The following is a 19,010-nucleotide window of genomic DNA, read 5'->3' as shown; positions in this document are numbered from 1 at the left end:
AATCTATGAGTTAATTTATGTCTTTATTTATATCCAATCAGGTCAAAATTAAATTTTTTTAATAAAATAACATTATTTTAAATGATAAAACTAAAATCTCGATCATTCAACAACATAAAATTTAAGTTGGATTATTTTTTATATTTAAATGACTTGACGAATATCTTATTTGAACCTAACAAAGTTAAAACCAAATAATTTCTTTTAAAAAAACTAAAACCAATCCAATGCCCTAAATCAGGTAAGATCCTTGGCTAAACTCAACTTTCATTGATATTCTCATTTTTGAGTTGATTTTTTTAGAAGAGATTTTTTTGTCTTTCTAACATTATTAGAATCAAGGGCTTAAAAACGTGTTAGCGATTATTTTTTAAAGTATTTTTTATTTAAAAAAATATTAAAATAATTTTTTTATTTAAAAAAAATTATTTTAACATCATCTTATCAAAACGATCCAAAAACATTAAAAAAAATTTAAAACAAAAAAAATAATCAAATTTTAACAAAAAATATGTTGAACACCCTCTTAATTTCAGACCCTCTAATTTTACGTTCTTGAATTGCAACTCCACCATCATAAATTCGAAGTTCCGAAACAATTTTCGTAATCAAATTTCATTTCCAAACCTTTGTCGAACAATATTAGACGAAAGTTCCCCTCCATGACCATGGATGTCTCTAACAACGCTTTTGGGAGAGGAGGGGAAAAAAGACACAACTTCCAAGTTTCAAGGTATTTTCTTGGCTCTTCGAAGAGGAAAAGACGAAGATTTTTGTTTTTTTTTCAATGAATGGGAAACTTACGAAACTGCAAGTTCTTTTTGTTGTTTCTAATGTAAAACAATATCTCCTCTCTTTACTTTCTTTTCTGTGTCTTCACCTAGGATAGGGTAATTTCCTTCCACCTCGTGTTCTTCCTCATTACATCTTTCCTCCTCTTGGTTCTCAAATATAGTGTTCCCACATGCAAGTGTTCAGTGTTCAAGCCATGAATCAACCCTGGCAATAATAATATTCAAAAGAGTTTACGTTGTCCAAATGCAGGTTTTCTTAAATTTGAAATCTCTACCTCATTCTCCATGCTGTACCTCTTGGCTCGAAATTTCACCACAAAATCAGGACAGTTCGGTGAAATATGTAAGAACTTGGTGGATGGTTAAGCAAAAGGGACAAAATGCTCAGTTTCTCCCATTGAGCAGGTACGAAAAATGCCCTCGAAAATAATTCCAATGAGTCATGCTAATGTCAATTACTCCCCATAACGACACATGATTCAAATCCAGATTAGTGCTTGCATTATTCATCTGCAACTTTGCATTGATGATTTTAGAAAATACACTAACGATAACAAATGATGTCTTAAGATCCTCTGTCTGTACAAGACACGCACAATACAGAAGAATGACAATCTCACATTAATGGGAAAAACAAACACCAAGACAGCCGGAGAAAAGCAAGTAAATACAGAAGAAAATAGGATTGGCAATGGAATGACCTGATATAAGGAACACGTTATGATGCCTTCAATCATTACTGATCAGGAGGGGGGCTGGTATCATTGGCTTCTGGCTGGGCTGCTTCATCAACCCTCCTGCAGATCATCAACCTCCAGCACATCATCCATCACGTCATCCTCCCCAACATTGATATCCTCCACGTCATCATCCTCTTTGTTGTTGCTTCCACCAGGTATCTTTCTTGTCTTGGGACCATGCTCAAGCCTGCGAGTGTCCAATTCTTTGTCCATTGTTTCTTGCAAGTTCACATCATCGCTCGCTCTCCTGCATTTTGCCACCTCTCCAACTCCTTTTCAACATAGCTAAGTTGCTGGTCCCCGATCTGCTTCTGATATTCAGATAGTTCATCTCTCCTACCAGCCTTCCATTCTAAAAATGCTTGATGTGCAAATTCATGAGAACAGAACAGCAAAAAAAAAAAAAATGAGTAAACTCGGATTAACCTGCTAGCCCAGTGATCATGGACATAAGATTTGAGATAATCTCATATAAAAAAAGTGAAAAAAAGAAGAAGAAGCGTGGAGACCAGTTCCCAATAAATTAAATGTATGTACAAAAAGGAATTCAGATCAAATAGATCTCGGGTGAATTGTCCATAATTCTCAAAACCAAATCTCAAACCCCAGTTTATGATCTACAGATCACATAAATGTACGATTTGGAGATCATTGTTGAAATTTCAACATGTTATATCAAACACAACTGCCCATTTTCCCCTGACAGTTCTTTTTTAGCAGCGAACTCTTTGCGAAACAAAGCTTTTATATGTAACACAACACAGATACACAATACCTGCTCATTCCATGAACTAGGATTTGAAGGAAATGTTACAACTACATAATTAAACACACTGCCAGTTATATGCATTAAGCTTCTATGAATTCCAAGAATAAATTGGGCATACCATCCAAAATCTTTCTCCTTGAATCAAATAGGCCCAGGGACCAGGAAAGTCAACTTACCTGTTCTCTTTGCTGGTCAAGCAAGGTTGCATCTTTTTCCAATGGCTGTTTAGGCAAATAGTAAATTGGAGGTTCTGCCTTAGTCCTGAAAAACACACCCCACAAGCTAATCAAGGGGAGTTGAAAGTTAGCAGAAAAATACAACATATTCCCCCTAAAATCCTGCAAAGATGCAGGAAAGATTCACTGGCTAAGTTCTTTCAACACTACTATCCACTTGAACAGAAACTTATCTTTGTCTCAATAAAATTGTGAATATGGACACCTTTGGACCAAAGTTTAAAAATAACCTGCGGCAGAAGATGAATACACGGGAAAAAATTAATTTGAATGCTTAACTGGGAGAGGTTAGCGACCGATTGTTTCAAATGGAAGGTATACCTTATAAAATTGCTAAGTTTTTTGTGGTGATCATTCCACCGAAGAAACAGCAATTCCAATTTCTTTTCTTCAGCCTTTACAGTGATGCGTGCTCTGAGAGTCTGATTAAGTAAAAGTAAATAATAAAGTAAGAAAATATCATTTGTTTTTGTGTACAGAGAAAAAACAGGAACCATTAAAGGCTTTGCCAGCACAGGTTATAATCTACAAATATTACAACAAACCAGATCTCTTCTCCTCTGTTCAGCAATTTGTTCACACTCTTGTTGTCTCAGCCTTTCACGTTCTTCATGTGCTTTTTGCTCAGCCTAAGAAGAGTTTCAAGACATTTAATTATCACACTAGACCAGTGTAAATGTCAACATATTAACATTGTCTCCAGCAAGGCCAAGAAGCATTTCAAAAGAACAAATAAAAAAAACAGTATTAAACACAACCCTACCGAGAAAAGAACAAATCTTACCACACCAGAAGAAAGGGGAAAAAAATCAAATGTAATGCACCCTTTGTAAACTTCTGGAATTTCAAAAACAAAACCATGCACCTAATAGTCATTCTATGAAGTGCCAAAGAGCTGTATTCCATGATACAAGATATGCTCTTCTTTGTTTGAGCTTCCCTCAAAAAAAGGACTTGCAGTAAATAAAGAATGACCTGGATTTTTAAGGGAGTAAGAAAAATGAATTCATGATTTCGAGAGTATTGACTGTCAATAACAGATGAAAGCATTTATCCACCAATAGGCAAACAAGTTTATGATTAAGGTTTAGTTTACTTAACAAATAATTCAAATTGCAACAGAACTTCTGGATTGATGGGGCTGATGTACTCACTCTTTGCAAAGCATTTGACCTTTGTATAAATGCTTCCGTCCCTGAAATTTTCATATCTTCTTTTCTGAATTTCTGGAAATTTCAAACAATAACAAAAATAGAGAAGAAAATAATTAGAGATCACACATAAAGAGAGAAGTAAATACTAACAGATATGCTAATGGAAACATGTTTTAGAATTCAAAAAGGCAGCATTAGAATATTTCAGTAAAAATCAAAAGATTATTATAGCAAAAAGTTGCTCAACACAGCATATTTACTGCTTAAGAAGTATTCTATGGAAGAGTTTTTAGTGAGAGTTGAAGCTCGGAAACTTCGGTGATTTCAGCTTGCAGCTGGAAGTTGATGATACAAAATCTACATCATTCTTCAAGTCTTAGTGATTTGCTAGTCAGAACCATTCCCATCAAGATGTCAACACCGATTTAAGATGAGGCAAAATTGATCGCAGCGTGAGATGCATCAAAAGATACGTTTGGAAAGGACCATAAATTTTGAACTAGTTAAGGTTCTTACCATCAAACCCTTAACAAAAACAAGAGAATCAAAAAACACATTAAGGAAACCCAAACAAATTGAGTCACATAACCATGAGTCGAAAAATTCAACAGAATCATTGCACATAATTGACTCTGCAAACAAGTTGCAAACCTACCACTGGAGCATTAATTCAATGGGATTGAATCATCATATTTGGAAGATGAGATGACATTGTACAGGATACTTGTATTAAAGACTTCACTGCAGGTTGGAGATTGTTGTAAACCATAAATCATATCTGATGACATGGGTAATTCAGATTGTTTTTATCTTGTTTTGCTATTCATTACAAGCAAGTTGCTATTTATATTGATTATAAATCTTAAAGTAATAAATTTTAGAGATTCCTAGATTAGATACTACATTTTTAAGGAAGTTAATAATTTAGATGTATTTGTCCTGATAATTCTTCAAAAGATTGCTAGTCATGGGAGCATCATTTAATTGGTGAAGATCATGACAGATCCACACTCTATATGTCATAAGAAAGTTAAGTTTTTCAAAGCCCTGGCTTCCTTTTCTTCGTCCTTTGGTCTGAAATTCAGGAAATTCAACTCCTGTGAATGCTATTAAAGGCTAAAGGCTGAGAGATTAGTAGATTGGCCTTTTCTAGAGATCAAGTATCGAGGTATATTATTTTCATCACCAACTAAAACTCAGACTTCTAAATTTCTATGGATAGAGTTTGTTTAGAAAAACTTCAGGAGCGCTTGCTTATTCTAACAAATATACATCGTTCACTGACCTATGCCACCCCCACAAGCAACAAAATTAGAGAAATCACTGGCTGTGTGTAACACACAAAATACTGTAAACCTCCACAATGTAATCAGCAATTACTCTACACCCAGTTCTCCATCCCTCCTAGTGGCATTTCAAATAATCAATGTGAGAAAATGGCTCTATAATGTTGAGCCACAAGCAGTTGCTGGAGGTTTTGGAGGAACTAATTAATTTCCTCGATGAATTTGGTTTTCTTATTTCCTCAGACATAAAAAATTACTCGCTTCGACCATTAGTAAGATCAGAGATCTCTCAGAAGATTTAAGTTCTGATTGATTAAAAAAAAGTAACAACAAAATTCAAGTAATTGAAAGGAAAAAATAACAATGCCATTAAGTTTTGATCCGGTTGTTTTGGTCGAAATGCACGAAAAACTGACTTCAGTTTCAATCCCCAGTAAGTAACCGAAAACAAGGAATTGGCTTGCACATACCTCCAGAGTACCTAAAAGTTGCCCCAGCATTCTTTTGTTTCTGCTAACCAATCTTGGATCCTGATTCTTAGGCAACGCCCTTGGCAGGCTCAATTACTGGAGTTTCAACCTCCTACAAACAAAACAATCATGACAAAAGGGAAAAATTACAAGATGAACGCACATAAAACACACTCAGAAACAAGACAAGAGTTAAAATTCACCCTCTTCACTGCTCTAAGATCAAAATCTCTCCTAGACCAACCACTTTGCTGTAACTTGAAAGGCTTTCCATCACCCCGAATCCCTGTAGCAGGCCCTACATTTCCATCCTCACCCATTTGCTCGTTCTTTGCATCCTCTTCCGTGGCAGAATCCTCAACGCTCTCTCCATCCTCCTCCACCTTCCATCCCGGATAGCAACAAAGATTCAATTTTCAGAAAATTCCAACAATTCTCCATTTTTAAGATAAAGAATTTCACATAATATATTCCAAGAAGATATGTATAAATATGGGGCACTGTATAAGGTTTTGCTTCTACCTTAACAACAGAAGACAAAAGCCGCCGTTTTGCAGGAGGTTGATCTTCTGCATTGTTCCTATCGGCCTTTAAAAAAACCCCAACAACTCAAAAAACATAAAGAACCAATTGAACAGCTGTAAACTCTATAAATTCAAAGAATTAACCAAAAGAAAGAAAACAAGAAGTTGCTTTCATATATAAACAGAAGGTAAAAAAACTTTTAGACAGAAAAGAAAGAAAAAAAAAAGCGTACCGGTCGAACAAAGCCACGAGGACGAGCACCGTTAGCAACGAAATTGCGAGGAGCGGCGGCGGCGGCGGAGGATAACCCTCCTCTTCGAAGTCCACGAGGATCACGAAGGCGCTCTGTAATCTACAACAGTAAGAAAAGAACTTGCATGTGATTACACGTTCAAGAAGATATGAAGAAAAGTGCAAGAAAAGGGTGGAGGGCCTGACATGGCGTTGTTGGCGATATAGCTCATCGATCTCTCGCTGGAGCTCTTCCTCCGTTTCCTCTACAGCACTGCTACTACCCCCTCCCCCCCGCCTCGCATGGGGAGGGTTTTTTTAGAAGTAATTTAGTCCCTATACTATTGATTTCTTTACATTTTTGTCCTTGTACGATTTATTTTTCTCTTATGGATTTCACTTTTCTTTTACAGCGGATCGAAATTTTCTTTCATGATTCTCGAACAGCTCCCAGATTTCATCAAAATTAGCTAGGTTAATATTATAATTAATTTAAATTAAACTAGATTTAGATTAGATTTCAATCATTGTTCGTGGCAGTATTATGTATAACATACCTCCATACAAAATGCTTATACATACAGATGCTTGTATTGTACCATTGCAGCTTATAAAGGAAACTTCATGAGTCTTTCGAGGTTATAAAAGATGCAATAGTTAATCATAAAATTAATATGATTAATAGGAAAATAAATAGTCGAGGAGGGGAAATTGTTATTTCTCTCATTCCATTAATATTTTTTTAATTTTAATTAATTTATTTTAAATTTAGTTTTTTTAAAAAAATTTTGTTTCTTAACATTGAAATTATTTAGGTTTAAAGCAGTGTTTGATATTTCGTTTCGAAAGTGTTTTAAAAAAAAATTTGATTTTTTTTATTTTTTTATTTTAAATTAATATGTTTTTATATTTTCATGATATGTTGATGTAAAAATTGATTTTTTAAAAATATATATATATATTATTTTAATATGTTTTGAAATAAAAAGCACTTTGAAAAGCAACCGCTATTACACTACCAAACACTCTTAAGTTTCATAATTTATTCCGGTTTGCTTTCAGTAAGGTTATTTTAATCTCATGACTCGGGTTACGGTTTTTGTGGGTTAAACCAAGTGACTCGGTTTTTTTGTGTTCCTTTTGTGGTTTTTTTTTTTCAATTTTATCATTCAACATTTAACTTGTTTGGAAATTAAACTTAATGATTTGTTTCATTTTGCTTTCAATGAAGTTATCTCAGTTTCATAACCCGATTCAAGAATTTGGCGGGTTAACCTATGTAGACTCGCGTCCTTTTTTGTTCTTTTTAATTAATTTTTTAATCTCATCCTTTAATATTGGATTGATTGGAAATTGAGTTTCATAATTTGCTTTCTATTAGATTATTTTGATCTTATGATCTAGATTTAGCAGATTGACATAAGTTGACTCGAATTTCTTTTATTTTCTAATTGATTTTTTTTTCAATTTTATTATTCAATATTGAATTGATTGAAAATTAGCTTTCAATATGTTTTTTTTTATGAAGTTATCATGGTCTCATGACTCGAGTTGTGAATTTTACATGTTAACCTGGATTGATTCGAGTCGATCTAGTATATTATCGTCTCAATACATAAAAAATATTGTTTAAAATTTTTTTTAGTCGAAATATGTTTTTTCTGGTTATTCAAGTTGTCTTTGGACTATTCAAGTTGATCGGGTCAATCCCTATAAAAATTTTTCTTTTTCTTAAAAACATGTTAGAAATGCCTAAATATTCTTTTAATGTTTTTTTTTTTAAATGATCTTGCCCATAACAGAAAACAGTTAAATGATCTAGTTGATGTCTATACTTAATTTTTACACTTGAGAGTCCATATTTGTTTTTATTGATTTTTTTTATTTGATTGGAATTCAATTGAAAATCAGTCACATTTATGTTATAGGAACACTTAGCACTACTGGTCCTATTTTATTAATGGCCTCATGAAATATAGTTACAAAGTTGATTCATTTACTTGTTGATTTTTTCAATTTATCTTTTCTTGTCAATGATCTGTATTGTAAATATTTGTTTAACCGGTGTGTTTGTTTAGATTTAGTTTTTGTGTTTGCGGTATAAAAAACATAGTTGGGTGTTTGGTAATATACCAAACTGCATTTTATACTACGGGACCTATCAAAAAATTAAGTTTGAAACACAGTTTTTGTGAAGTAGTTTTTACATATTTTTTTAACCGAGTTTCGTAAAACTCTATTTGTTTTTGCGTTTCAAAAGCATTTTTTTCAAAATTTAATTTTTTTTATTTTTTTCTTTACTTCAAATTATTATTTTTTTGTATTTTCAGATCATTTTAATGCTCTGATATCAAAAATAATTTTTAAAAAATAAAAAAATTATTTTGATGCATTTCCAAGTAAAAAATATTTTTGAAAAGCAACCACAACCAAACATTTTATACATATTTTTTGCTGCATATAAATCTCAACCATAATTTTTACCAAACACGTATTTAAATCCAACTAACCACACCTAACCATACTTTTTTTAAACTTATTTTTTTAAAATCACAATCACAAAAGCTATCTAAAAAACAAACACACTAAATATGTTTTTATATATATATATATATATATATATATATATATATATATATAAAAAAAAACTCTCATAGAAGGGGTGGAAAAAAAATAAAAAATCTGGATTGAAAGCAGAAAAAAATAAAAAAGCACGTAACTAAGTAGAAAAAATCTGGAGTATAGAGAAAAAAAACAAGAAATGGAAACAAGCATTCAAATAATAAAAAAATATCAGTCCCAGTAATTTACAATTTTTCAACTAGATTCATTCATTGTAAAAGTTCTCAACCAGATGTAAGAGCATTGCATGTTTCTAATTGACGAGGGAGAGTTCAACTAAACCCGGAGAAACTGATGTAGAAGCTTTTTTAAAAATATATATATTTTTCTTATTTAATTTTAATTTTTACTAATATTTATTATAATACTTTTTTAGTTCTTTTATATATATATTTGAAGATGATATTTTATCCTAGTTTATTTTTTATATTTAATATTACCGGTGCTTTCTAGTTTTTTCTATATAAAAGGTTGCAATAATTTTTTGACAAGTAAAGATATGAATGAATAAAAATAAATACTATATTTTTAATGTTTTTATTTTTCAAGGATTTTAACATATAATAAACTCTTTTATTATTAGCTTTCACCTACAGTATAAGCTTTATAATTTTTTTTTATATTAAATTGATCCTTATATCCATTATGCTTTGTCAAATTTAAGATAATTGTATTGAACCACGAGCAATATAGCCTCTCTTCATGATAAATGCGACACAATTTAATTACAATTTAGTATGTGTTTGACCTAGAGTTAAAGCTATTAGTGTAATTAACAAAAATAAATAAATAAAGGGGCTCAGTGTTTTATTATATGAGGAGAAACTGTGAATTCAAATAATATAATTATTATTTTGCCCTCCGTTTCTCTTAACAATTGCCTTGACATTAAAGATAGAACCGATTTTTTCATGGAATCTAAATGTCATTTGAGAATTGATCGGGAGGCAAGATTGTCGTTTTGTGTATTTTATGTATAGTAAAAATACTATATTGCCCCTGAGGTCTAAAAACATTGGCCTTCCGTTCGGGGGCGTTTGCATCTTGATAGGTTTATTTGTACAGTGAAATAACATTTGTGCTCTTAAGGTATGAGAAATATTGACCTTTGAGTGAGGGGTTGTTATGTCTTTGTACATTTTATGTACAATAAAAATTTGCTTTTGCCATTTGACTTCAATAAACTAAAGGCTCATTTGGAGGGTATTTTTGTATTTGCATCATGATTTTTTCATAATATTTGCATGCCTTTAGGGGTTTTTTTAGTAAGTTGCATTATTATAATATTAATAAATCGATAAAGTTGGCCTACGTGTGCCATGCACATGTAGACGCGTCGCCACTCCCCGCTCTATTGGGGCAGCGTGTGGGGGGCACGTACGGTGGTAAAAAAGGCTGACCGCCTACTCAATCGACGCAGAAGGTGACGACACATCTTTTAGGGTGGCGTGTATTGTCATTTGAGCGGCGGTTCAGCGCGTTTGGTCTTTTTCCTCCTCTCTTTATTTTCTCTCTCCCATGCATCTGTATACGTGCAGAGCTTTGATAAATTCAATTGTGTCCTCTAGTTTGTATTTGTTTTGGGTTTAGTCATCATTTTTTTGATTTCTATTTTTTTTAGATTTAATGCTTATTTAAGTTTTTAATTTTGTCCCTAATCATTAAATCTAATTAGTCTTTTTTTTATCCAATCTGATCCTTATTTTTCTTATTATTTTTTTTATAATTTTCATTGTTATTATTTTTATCATGTCCTTGGGAGTTTGGTTTAATTTTGTTTGGTTTTAAATTTTGATCCCATTTTTTTTATTGGTCTTTTTTTTATCATTTTCTTTATTTATTTTGTTTTTCAATTTAGCCATTATTAGTTTCTTTCAATTATTTTTGTGCATTGTTTAGTCCTCACTGTTTTAATTTTAGTTATTTTATATTTTTATGGTTTGAAATTTTTCTTTATGGGTTTTTTATGTTTGCCTTTTACAAGTAATCTCAATTTTATAACCTAGTCCACTAGTTTCGACGATAAACCCAGTTTAAGTTTGATTTAGGGTCTTTTTTATTTTTTTTGTTTTCATCATTTAACATTGAATTATTGGGCCTTGAGCTTCTTGAATTGTCCTGCTTTCCTTTTTGTTGAGTTATCTTTGTCTCATAACTTAGATCAAAAGTTAGTTGAGTTAACCTGAGTTGACTTGTTTTTTTTTTAAAAGAATTTTTTTATTTTATCATTTATCATTGAATTATTGACCCTTGAGCGCGCTTTATTAAATATTATTTAAAAACAAATGCATGCATGATGGGTTATCCCAAATGCGGGGTGGTAAAGTTAACCTAAGTTAACTTGCATTTTCTTATTAAGTTTTTTTATTTAACTATGGTATTTTTTTGCCAAGTGCTTCTTTTGGAGATCTTATTTTTTTCCTCAAATTTTTATGGTTTTTTTTTCAATTTCATTGTCTTGCATGGAATAATTTGCCCTTGAGCTTTGTCATTTTTTCGGTTTTATTTCTGTTTGGTTATTATGATGGCGGGTTGGTAAAGCTAACCCAGATTAGCTCGGGTCTTTTTTGAAGTTTTTTTTTTGTCGAACTTTGTTCTGTTTGCTAGGTGTTTCTTTTGATTTTTTTATCCTCATCTCATATTGCGGGTCGTGGGTTTATCAAGTTAGGCCGAGTTGACTCGAGTTTGCTTCTTCGACATTGTATGTTTAGATTTTTTTTTTTATCTTTGACATTAGATTATTAGATCTTGAACTTTATGATTTCTTTTTTATTTTCTTTATGCATGTTGTTTCGGTCTTATATCGTGAGTCGTGTTTTGGTTAATTTAACCCAAATTATCTCGGATTATCATTGTTTGAATATTATTTTTTTTGCCTTAAGAAAATCTGGACAGGCCCGCGGCGTAGCACGAGTCACCTGTTTAGTTGTAACCAAAACCATAACTATAGCTTAAAACAAGATTGCATGTGAAATGAGAAATATATTTATAAATTAACAATATGAATAATTACAAAAATCTTCTTAAAGTTTGATACAAATTTCACTTTCTCTTTATATTTTTATAAATTATATTTTTCATCATGTAATCTATATGTTCAATAACAATTTAAGTTCTCAATAATGTATTTTATTTGAATTTTGTATTTGATATAGGATGTAAAATATAATTTATAAAAATACAAAAGAAAAAATAAAATTTAAATCATATTTGTGCACAAAAAAAATAGCATACAGGTACAAATATATTATTCAAAACAAGACACATATATATAATATTTTTAATTATTTAACAATTTTGTGCTGTAAATGAACTGGTTGACACGTGCTGAGTGAAGACGAGGTCGTTTAGACTTCCATTTTTTTTTTAGCTCAAAACACAATCAGTCCAACTAGATTGAATTGACGAAATTCAAACGAATAAAAGGGTAAATTTGACGAAACAATTTTCATAGAGGGTGATTTGTCAATAACAAAACAATAGAAGGACTAAATTAAGAAATCCAAACCATCCACTCACCTCTCCCCAAAACTCCTCTAGCCTGCCAAAAGGAATAAAGAGAAGACAGGCAACAGAGAGGAAGAGAGCGAGAGAGAGAAAAAAATTAAAAATAAATAAATAGCGTAGAAACGACTCAACGAATCCCATCCCACAGCATCCCTATTTTCTCTCTTCCTTTTTATTTGCCCCAATAATTTTATTATTTCCTCAAAAAAGAAAAAAAATGTTCTCTCTCTCCCGCCTATAACCAGCAACCTCTCTTTCCTACCAGTCTCGATCTCATCGCCTTAGCTTTCGATTCGATTTTGTATAGTAACAACAACAAACCCTCTTTTTATTTTATTTCCTTCATTTTTATTTCAAGGTAAGGGACGCACGTCTCTCTCCCTCTCTTTATTTTTTGTAAATTTTATGGATTTTTTCTTACATCGGAGTGTCTGTATTTTTTTAATATTATTTTTGGATGAAATCTGGATCTTAGATGGATGGATGGATAGATAATTGGAGAGAAGAGCATGTGGCTGCAATCGTAGCTTCATTTTTTTTAAATGAAAAATTAGGTGTCAGTTTCGTACAAAAGTATGCTTGGGCTTTGCTTTAATTTATTAATTAAAATAAGGGAATCTCTGACTTTTTTTTTTTATATATAAATGTTTGTATCTGGAACGAATCAGATGATGCCCATTGCTGCACCCTTCAACTAACTCGCTCGTCTTTTGATCTAGATTTGCACTATCTACGAACCTAAGGTTGGTTTATTTCTCTGTTCATTTCTGCCTAATTCTTCCATTTTGTAGATGGTTTTATTTTTTATTTTTTAATCTTGTTTTTGGTGCATTTGTGCCTACTTTCATTTCGTAGATGGGTTTCGTTTTTAATCTTGTTTTTGGTGCATTTGTGCAATATACATTCTCGTTTCAGAAATGGGTTTTGTTTTTTTATCTTGTTTTTGCTACACCTGTGCGTAATTCTTTCATTTCGTAGATGGGTTTTGTTTTCAATCTTGTTTTTTGTGCATTATACTTTATATCGTTTCGGAAATGGGTTTTGTTTTTTTATCTTGTATTCGCTACACCTGTACGTAATTCTTTCATTTTGTAGATCGGTTTCGTTTTTAATTTTGTTTTAGGTGCATTTGTGCATAATACTTTCTCGTTTCGAAGATGGGTTTTGTATTTTATCTTGTTTTAGCTCCATTTCCTTGGTTTTCTTGTTGAGTCCAGGGTTTGAAATTTGGTCTTTGGTCGGTGATATTTGGATTTGATATTTGATATTTGACTTTGATTTTCTACTTCCTCTTGAATGAAGTAAATTTAACATGATCAGGCCTCAAATAATCTTCTGTCTCGATTCCTTAAAATTTATTGGGGTTTAACTCTCTATTTATCAAAAATTTAATGCTGGTCTCATTGTGTAATTTGTATTTCCTACAATGTATAATGTGCATCTGCTCAATTGGACCTTTTTTTTTTTCAAATATATGATTTTGGAATTGGTGTAGATGCGCTAGGTTTATTTTGTTTTAATCTGATTCACTTGTCATAGGATCTGCATGTAGGTGATCTGAAAGTCATTTGCATATTCTAACTTGTGATAGTATTGGATAACCCAAGGTCCAGGGAAGACATGTTAAAAAATGCTATAAATGCTGGTTGTTTCGGTTAATTTATGAGGGATGGATGCTACTTAGAACCATTGATCGAATTGAGATTGATGAGTTCATCAGCATCACAAGTTAATCTTTAGATAACCATCCAACTTTGGCCTTCAATGAGAGTAGTTTTGGCTGTAATACATATTTCAGTTATATGTGTTTCTTGGTATTACAATAATGAGAAGGAAAGCCCATAAATAATATTTTGCCGCATAGTGATTTGATGTTTGCTGGGCAGTTATCCAGGGCTATTTTTTATGTGGCAATGGAACTGGTCACATGGAAAAAATGCAACTTAAAATTTCTTGCATGAGCTTATTACATGATTCTCATCTGTTCTCCTTACTTTCCAAAAGGAACGTCTAATACAAGTGGTAGGCTTCAAATCTATCAATTATTTCGTCAGTGATGTAGGAGTCAAGTGTCTGTCCCTAGCTAGCATGTTGATCAATTTCAAGCTAATTTCATGTTGTGCAGTTTTAGGCTAATTAACAGTTTTGATTGGAGTGGTTTTCTTGACACTTCAAGGCTGATTTATTAAGTGGCATGATTAATGGAACATTGTACCATGCTCTCTGTGGAAGGAATGATAAAGAGAACTTGGAGTAGTTTCTGCCTGTTGAAATGGAGTGGAAATAATTAGTTTATCCTTGTTCTTAAGTGATGAATATGAGCAAATCATATAAATAAAGATTCGAAAATAGAGTTATAAGAGAGAGACTGACAAATCAGTAGAGAGTGGTCCTTGTTATTACAACGAGGAAGAATCAGTGAGTAGAAGCAACATATAATTTTACTTCTGAGCTCAAATTTGCTTTCTTGTTCCAAACATTGATGTCGTGTTTACTTTCAGAAAACAAATTTCTAATTTTCATCTTTTTTGTTTCTTTAAGGAAATTTTTTCCTTAAGGAAATGTGTTTGCTAACTCTTGTAATATAGAAAATAAAGGCCTTGTTTGGATTGCTTTTAAGATAATGCATTTTAGAGAGATTATGTAACAGGTGAACCAAAAAGGCTCCATATTTTCGGAGATGGAGAATTTGGAAAACAATTTTGAGCAGCTGGAGATAGAAAACATGCTATCCCAAGAAAACAGTAATTAGCAAACACTTTTTTATAGTTTTCTGTTTCCTAGAAAACTGGGAAGTTCTGTACAAGTAAATAACCAGATCTGGCTTACGCCTTGTGTTAGGTCACAATTCAAGTTCCCTTTTTAAGTCATGCAGCATTCTGACCAGGTTTTTTAAACAGCTCTTGCTCGACCTGTTTCCAGCTTCTATCTGGAATACAGTTTGTCTAATCTGTGACCACCAAATCCTGAACTTTGTAACAGTTATATGACATGCATATGCAGTAGTCCTTAGATTATTGATTAGTGTATCCTTATCAGCTGGAAGTTTTCTTGCTGTCTTGGGGACTTTAACTTTGAAATAGGCAGTATCGATTTATTGTTTTCTCAGAGCATTATATTTTTGTTTTTTACTTGTAGGTGGTTGTATAGATGAAAAGTGATTCTGAAAGAGAGGGAAAGAAACTCTAAAATTCTTTCATGTGTTTTCTCATTATGGTGGGGCATGGTTTTGGGCGGGGTGGGAGGAACAGGGAGGGAGGGTTGCCATTGCACTGTTGGGATTTGAGAGTTCTTGTGATTAGCAAGAATCTGTTATATAGTTGTGGAAATTGCTGGGATAGGAAGATTTTTTTGAAATTCTTATTGCATAATGATTGAACCCTTTGATATTTCTTGGCAAAAATAATTGATTAAATGGAACTCAAAACTGCAATCAAATCTGAAGGGAGCTCCTTTTCAAGCATGTCGGCATAACTTCGTGTTTTGATATTATTCCATCCAGTACCTTTGTGTTTTGAATTGAACCCTTATTTATTATAATAACATGCTCCTAATTTATTTGTGGGTCCCAAAGGTTCGTTGGAAAATTTGAATTTTTATTGTTGAATGTAGCAACGAGGTATTTTCCAGCTGATGCTGCTGAGATTGAGTAGCAGCAGATGTAGCTTTGTTATGTGTTTATTGATATATTATTTCAGTTACCGCGACAATACTTTGAGATCATTATGATCTCCATGAAACGATGGATAGATTGCCAATTTTTGTTATTTTGTTGTCTTATCTTTCTAAGTACACAAGAACGTTTTGGTGTTTAAACGTGAAGTGATTTTTATCTATATCCGATACATCATACTCTTCCTTGATGCTAGGATATTAGTGACAGAAAGCCTTAAGGTTCCATAAAGATTCTCTGAAGGACAAAATAAATCTCAGATGGACACATTTGTGTCAAGCATAGTTTCTTGTCTGAGAAAATGATTGACTTACAAACAAGTGTGGTCCTATTATTAGATAATCTTGTATGATTTGACAGATTCAGGGACCAATGGGGCCACGTGAGTTTTCACTGCAATGTAAAGTAGAAACATGATATTTAAGATGTGGGAAGTGTTGCAAAGACTGCTGTATCATTTTTTTTTTAAAGTTTCTGCCCTGTAATTAAAAAATAATATTAGCTGTTTGGGTGGTTGTTACATAATTATGCCAAGTAATTTTAATGATGGAGGCTATTCAGCTTTGAGTCGTGCATTTGTAATTGTATGAGGAATGAGAAGGTCCATAGTAGTTTTCCCTAGTCACACTAATGATGAATTTGTTGGTATTTGTGATTAACTATTATATATCTGGAATTAACTCATGAATTCTACTTTATAGGTTTTCAGGTTTAGTTGGAAATGGCGAAAGGTAGCAGGGTGAAGCGTAGGTTTGGTTCTCGACAATATAGGCAGGCACCTTACTTGTCACCAGCTTATAATCAGGATATTTCCTCAGACTCGTGCCCAAAGAAATGCTCCAAAATTCTGGATAAGAAAGACTGGGTAGACGTAACTTGTTCTGTTTGCATGGAGTGCCCACACAATGCTGTTCTTCTGCTCTGTTCCTCCCATGATAAAGGTTGCCGTCCCTACATGTGTGGAACCAGCTTCCGCTATTCCAACTGCCTTGACCAGTACAAGAACGCATACACTAAAATTATCTCATCCACTGGTACCGCTGAGAATCCAATCTTGGTCTCCGATTCCAGCCAGCCTGTTGAGAAGTGTGAAGCCACAGAGCTTGCTTGCCCACTCTGTAGGGGCCAGGTGAAAGGGTGGACTGTGGTAGAACCTGCAAGAGAGTATCTAAATGCCAAAAAGAGAAGCTGCATGCAGGATGACTGCTCATTCATTGGCACTTACAAGGAGTTAAGGAAGCACGTGAAGACAAATCACCCCTCTGCACGACCACGTGGAGTTGATCCCATTCTTGAACAGAAATGGCGAAGGCTTGAGCGGGAGCGTGAACATGATGATGTAATCAGCACAATTCGGTCGACAATGCCCGGCGCAATGGTTTTTGGAGATTATGTAATAGAAGGAAGTCATTATGGTTTTGATACAGATGAAGATGGGGGTTTCGATGCAGATGCCACAGAGAGGAATGAAGGTTTTGAGGTGGGCTTTGATCGGAATCTGGTGAATGTCTTCCTGCTGTTGCATGCGTTTGGGCCAACAGGGGATGATCACAGCAGACGGCTTAGGCATCCTGAGAGGACTGACCGTCAAATGACTGATGAGAGTGCTGTCAGTTTTCATCACACTTCTCCTGTTGAAGGGCTGGGTTTGTCCGACGAAGATGATGACAATAACATCAATGATGACAATGGTGATGACAGTGGCATGTCACTTGTTAGCCGCCTTCGTCGACATGGCAGAATGCTTTTGGGGCGTTCAGGTAGGAGACGTAGGCGTAGAGAAGGCATTGGAGGTCAGAGATGATTTAAAATGGGTCTGGAGGAAAACACGTCATAGGTACATAGTTTTAGGAAGGGGGGGGGGGGGGGATTTGAGAAGATAAAAGGAACATAAAAGAATTTGACTGAACATTGCATGCATTTCTCTTTTTCAATTCCCGGTTTGAGTAGATTGGCTGGGAAATACTGGTAGTGGAAAGAATGTCCTTTTCTTTCCATATGTGTAATCTTTTAGATGCAATTTCTTAATTACCTTCAGTCCGCCTGCCCGGTAGACTGTGAATATTCTTCTGTGGAACTACATGTACTGTCTTCTGTTCTATAATAACCTATGTCAGCATGTATTGTCTTTAATCTGCTCAATGGAATTATGTTCTATTCTGTTCATGCTCATCTTTAGGATTCGATGAGAATATTTTTGATGCAGGAAATTGGGAAGGGATGATGCCTGTTGAGCAGTGCTGTGATATGATGGTTATTTGATGCTGTTAAGCATAGTTGTTGGCCTGAACGTTGCTATTGACAGAAACGGATTACTGAATGGTCTGAACCTTTGATTTAGTCTTGGCCAAGTTTCTCATTCTGGCTGGTATGTTCCAAGCATCTTGGAGCTGTTCCTCGTACAACTAGGATTTTTTAGGTAGTTTTTGGTCCTCACACTCTTAAGATAAATTCAAATTAGTTCCTCAATCAAAAAAGTCTCTGCAATTTAGTCTTTGGAGCTCAAGCATTTATTTTGATAATTACAAAATCTAAGTGAGTTGACAAGTGAGGGATACATTAAGTGGGTTTAAATGGATTTAGTTTTGCCAATCTGAGTATTGTAGATAATCTAATTTGACAAGCACAAAATACAGATTTAATCAAGTCATTGTACAATTATTTTATTTTATTTTCATTTTTTATTTTAAGAAATAGAAAGGGTAAAAAAATAAGTAGATATGATAGAGAATTTACTATTTTTCTAAAAAAAATACTATAAAATTAAGCACGGTTAGCAATGCTTAATTGATTATATATTTAATTGATTTTTATATTACAAAAACTAATTTATTTATTTTGATAAGCTACAGATACTAACTTATAATTTATTCAGTATTGTGTCTTAAGGGTGTCAGTCCAAATTGAGTTCAAGGATCTAAATATTTAAACTAGAATAAAGGATGCAAGTGAAAAGTAAAACAAATCAAGGATGAAGAGAAAATACAAAAATATTTAGAAAAA

General features: G+C 33.2%; 2 protein-coding genes and 1 non-coding gene across 6 annotated transcripts; 1 reads left to right on the top strand and 2 right to left on the bottom strand.

Annotated features, from left to right (window-relative positions):
• Window positions 1-1,269: 1,269 nt before the first annotated feature.
• Window positions 1,270-6,523, bottom strand: LOC7478153 (uncharacterized; the record flags this gene model as incomplete). The annotated part of the gene is given in 13 exon segments (XM_024597444.2): window positions 1,270-1,597; window positions 1,599-1,785; window positions 1,788-1,895; window positions 2,476-2,564; window positions 2,861-2,961; window positions 3,085-3,168; window positions 3,694-3,765; window positions 5,450-5,537; window positions 5,539-5,561; window positions 5,653-5,832; window positions 5,972-6,037; window positions 6,207-6,326; window positions 6,413-6,523. Coding segments are annotated over 13 exon segments (1,296 nt in total), but the record flags the coding sequence as incomplete, so codon positions are not given.
• Window positions 2,172-2,316, bottom strand: LOC112327061 (small nucleolar RNA snoR135). The gene has a single exon (XR_002981137.1). It is a non-coding gene; the product is annotated as a small nucleolar RNA snoR135 (small nucleolar RNA).
• A 5,860-nt stretch (window positions 6,524-12,383) lies between the features above and the next one.
• Window positions 12,384-18,140, top strand: LOC7478132 (uncharacterized). Of its 4 annotated transcripts, none has more exons than XM_024597749.2 (3): window positions 12,384-12,692; window positions 13,003-13,077; window positions 16,717-18,140. In XM_024597749.2, exon 3 carries the CDS (start codon window positions 16,729-16,731, stop codon window positions 17,809-17,811), a length of 1,083 nt encoding a protein of 360 aa, XP_024453517.2. In that variant the 5' UTR covers window positions 12,384-12,692; window positions 13,003-13,077; window positions 16,717-16,728; the 3' UTR covers window positions 17,812-18,140. The 4 variants fall into 4 exon arrangements, with proteins under 4 accessions (XP_024453517.2, XP_024453516.2, XP_024453518.2 ...); XM_024597748.2 differs by having other exon boundaries at window positions 16,709-18,140; XM_024597750.2 differs by lacking the exon at window positions 13,003-13,077.
• The last annotated feature ends 870 nt before the right edge of the window (window positions 18,141-19,010 follow it).

This window comes from Populus trichocarpa, chromosome 3 (assembly GCF_000002775.5).
Source record: "Populus trichocarpa isolate Nisqually-1 chromosome 3, P.trichocarpa_v4.1, whole genome shotgun sequence".
Classification (NCBI taxonomy): domain Eukaryota; kingdom Viridiplantae; phylum Streptophyta; class Magnoliopsida; order Malpighiales; family Salicaceae; genus Populus; species Populus trichocarpa.
Note: the sequence above shows the minus strand (reverse complement) of the source record. Positions and strands in the feature narration are given on the sequence as shown.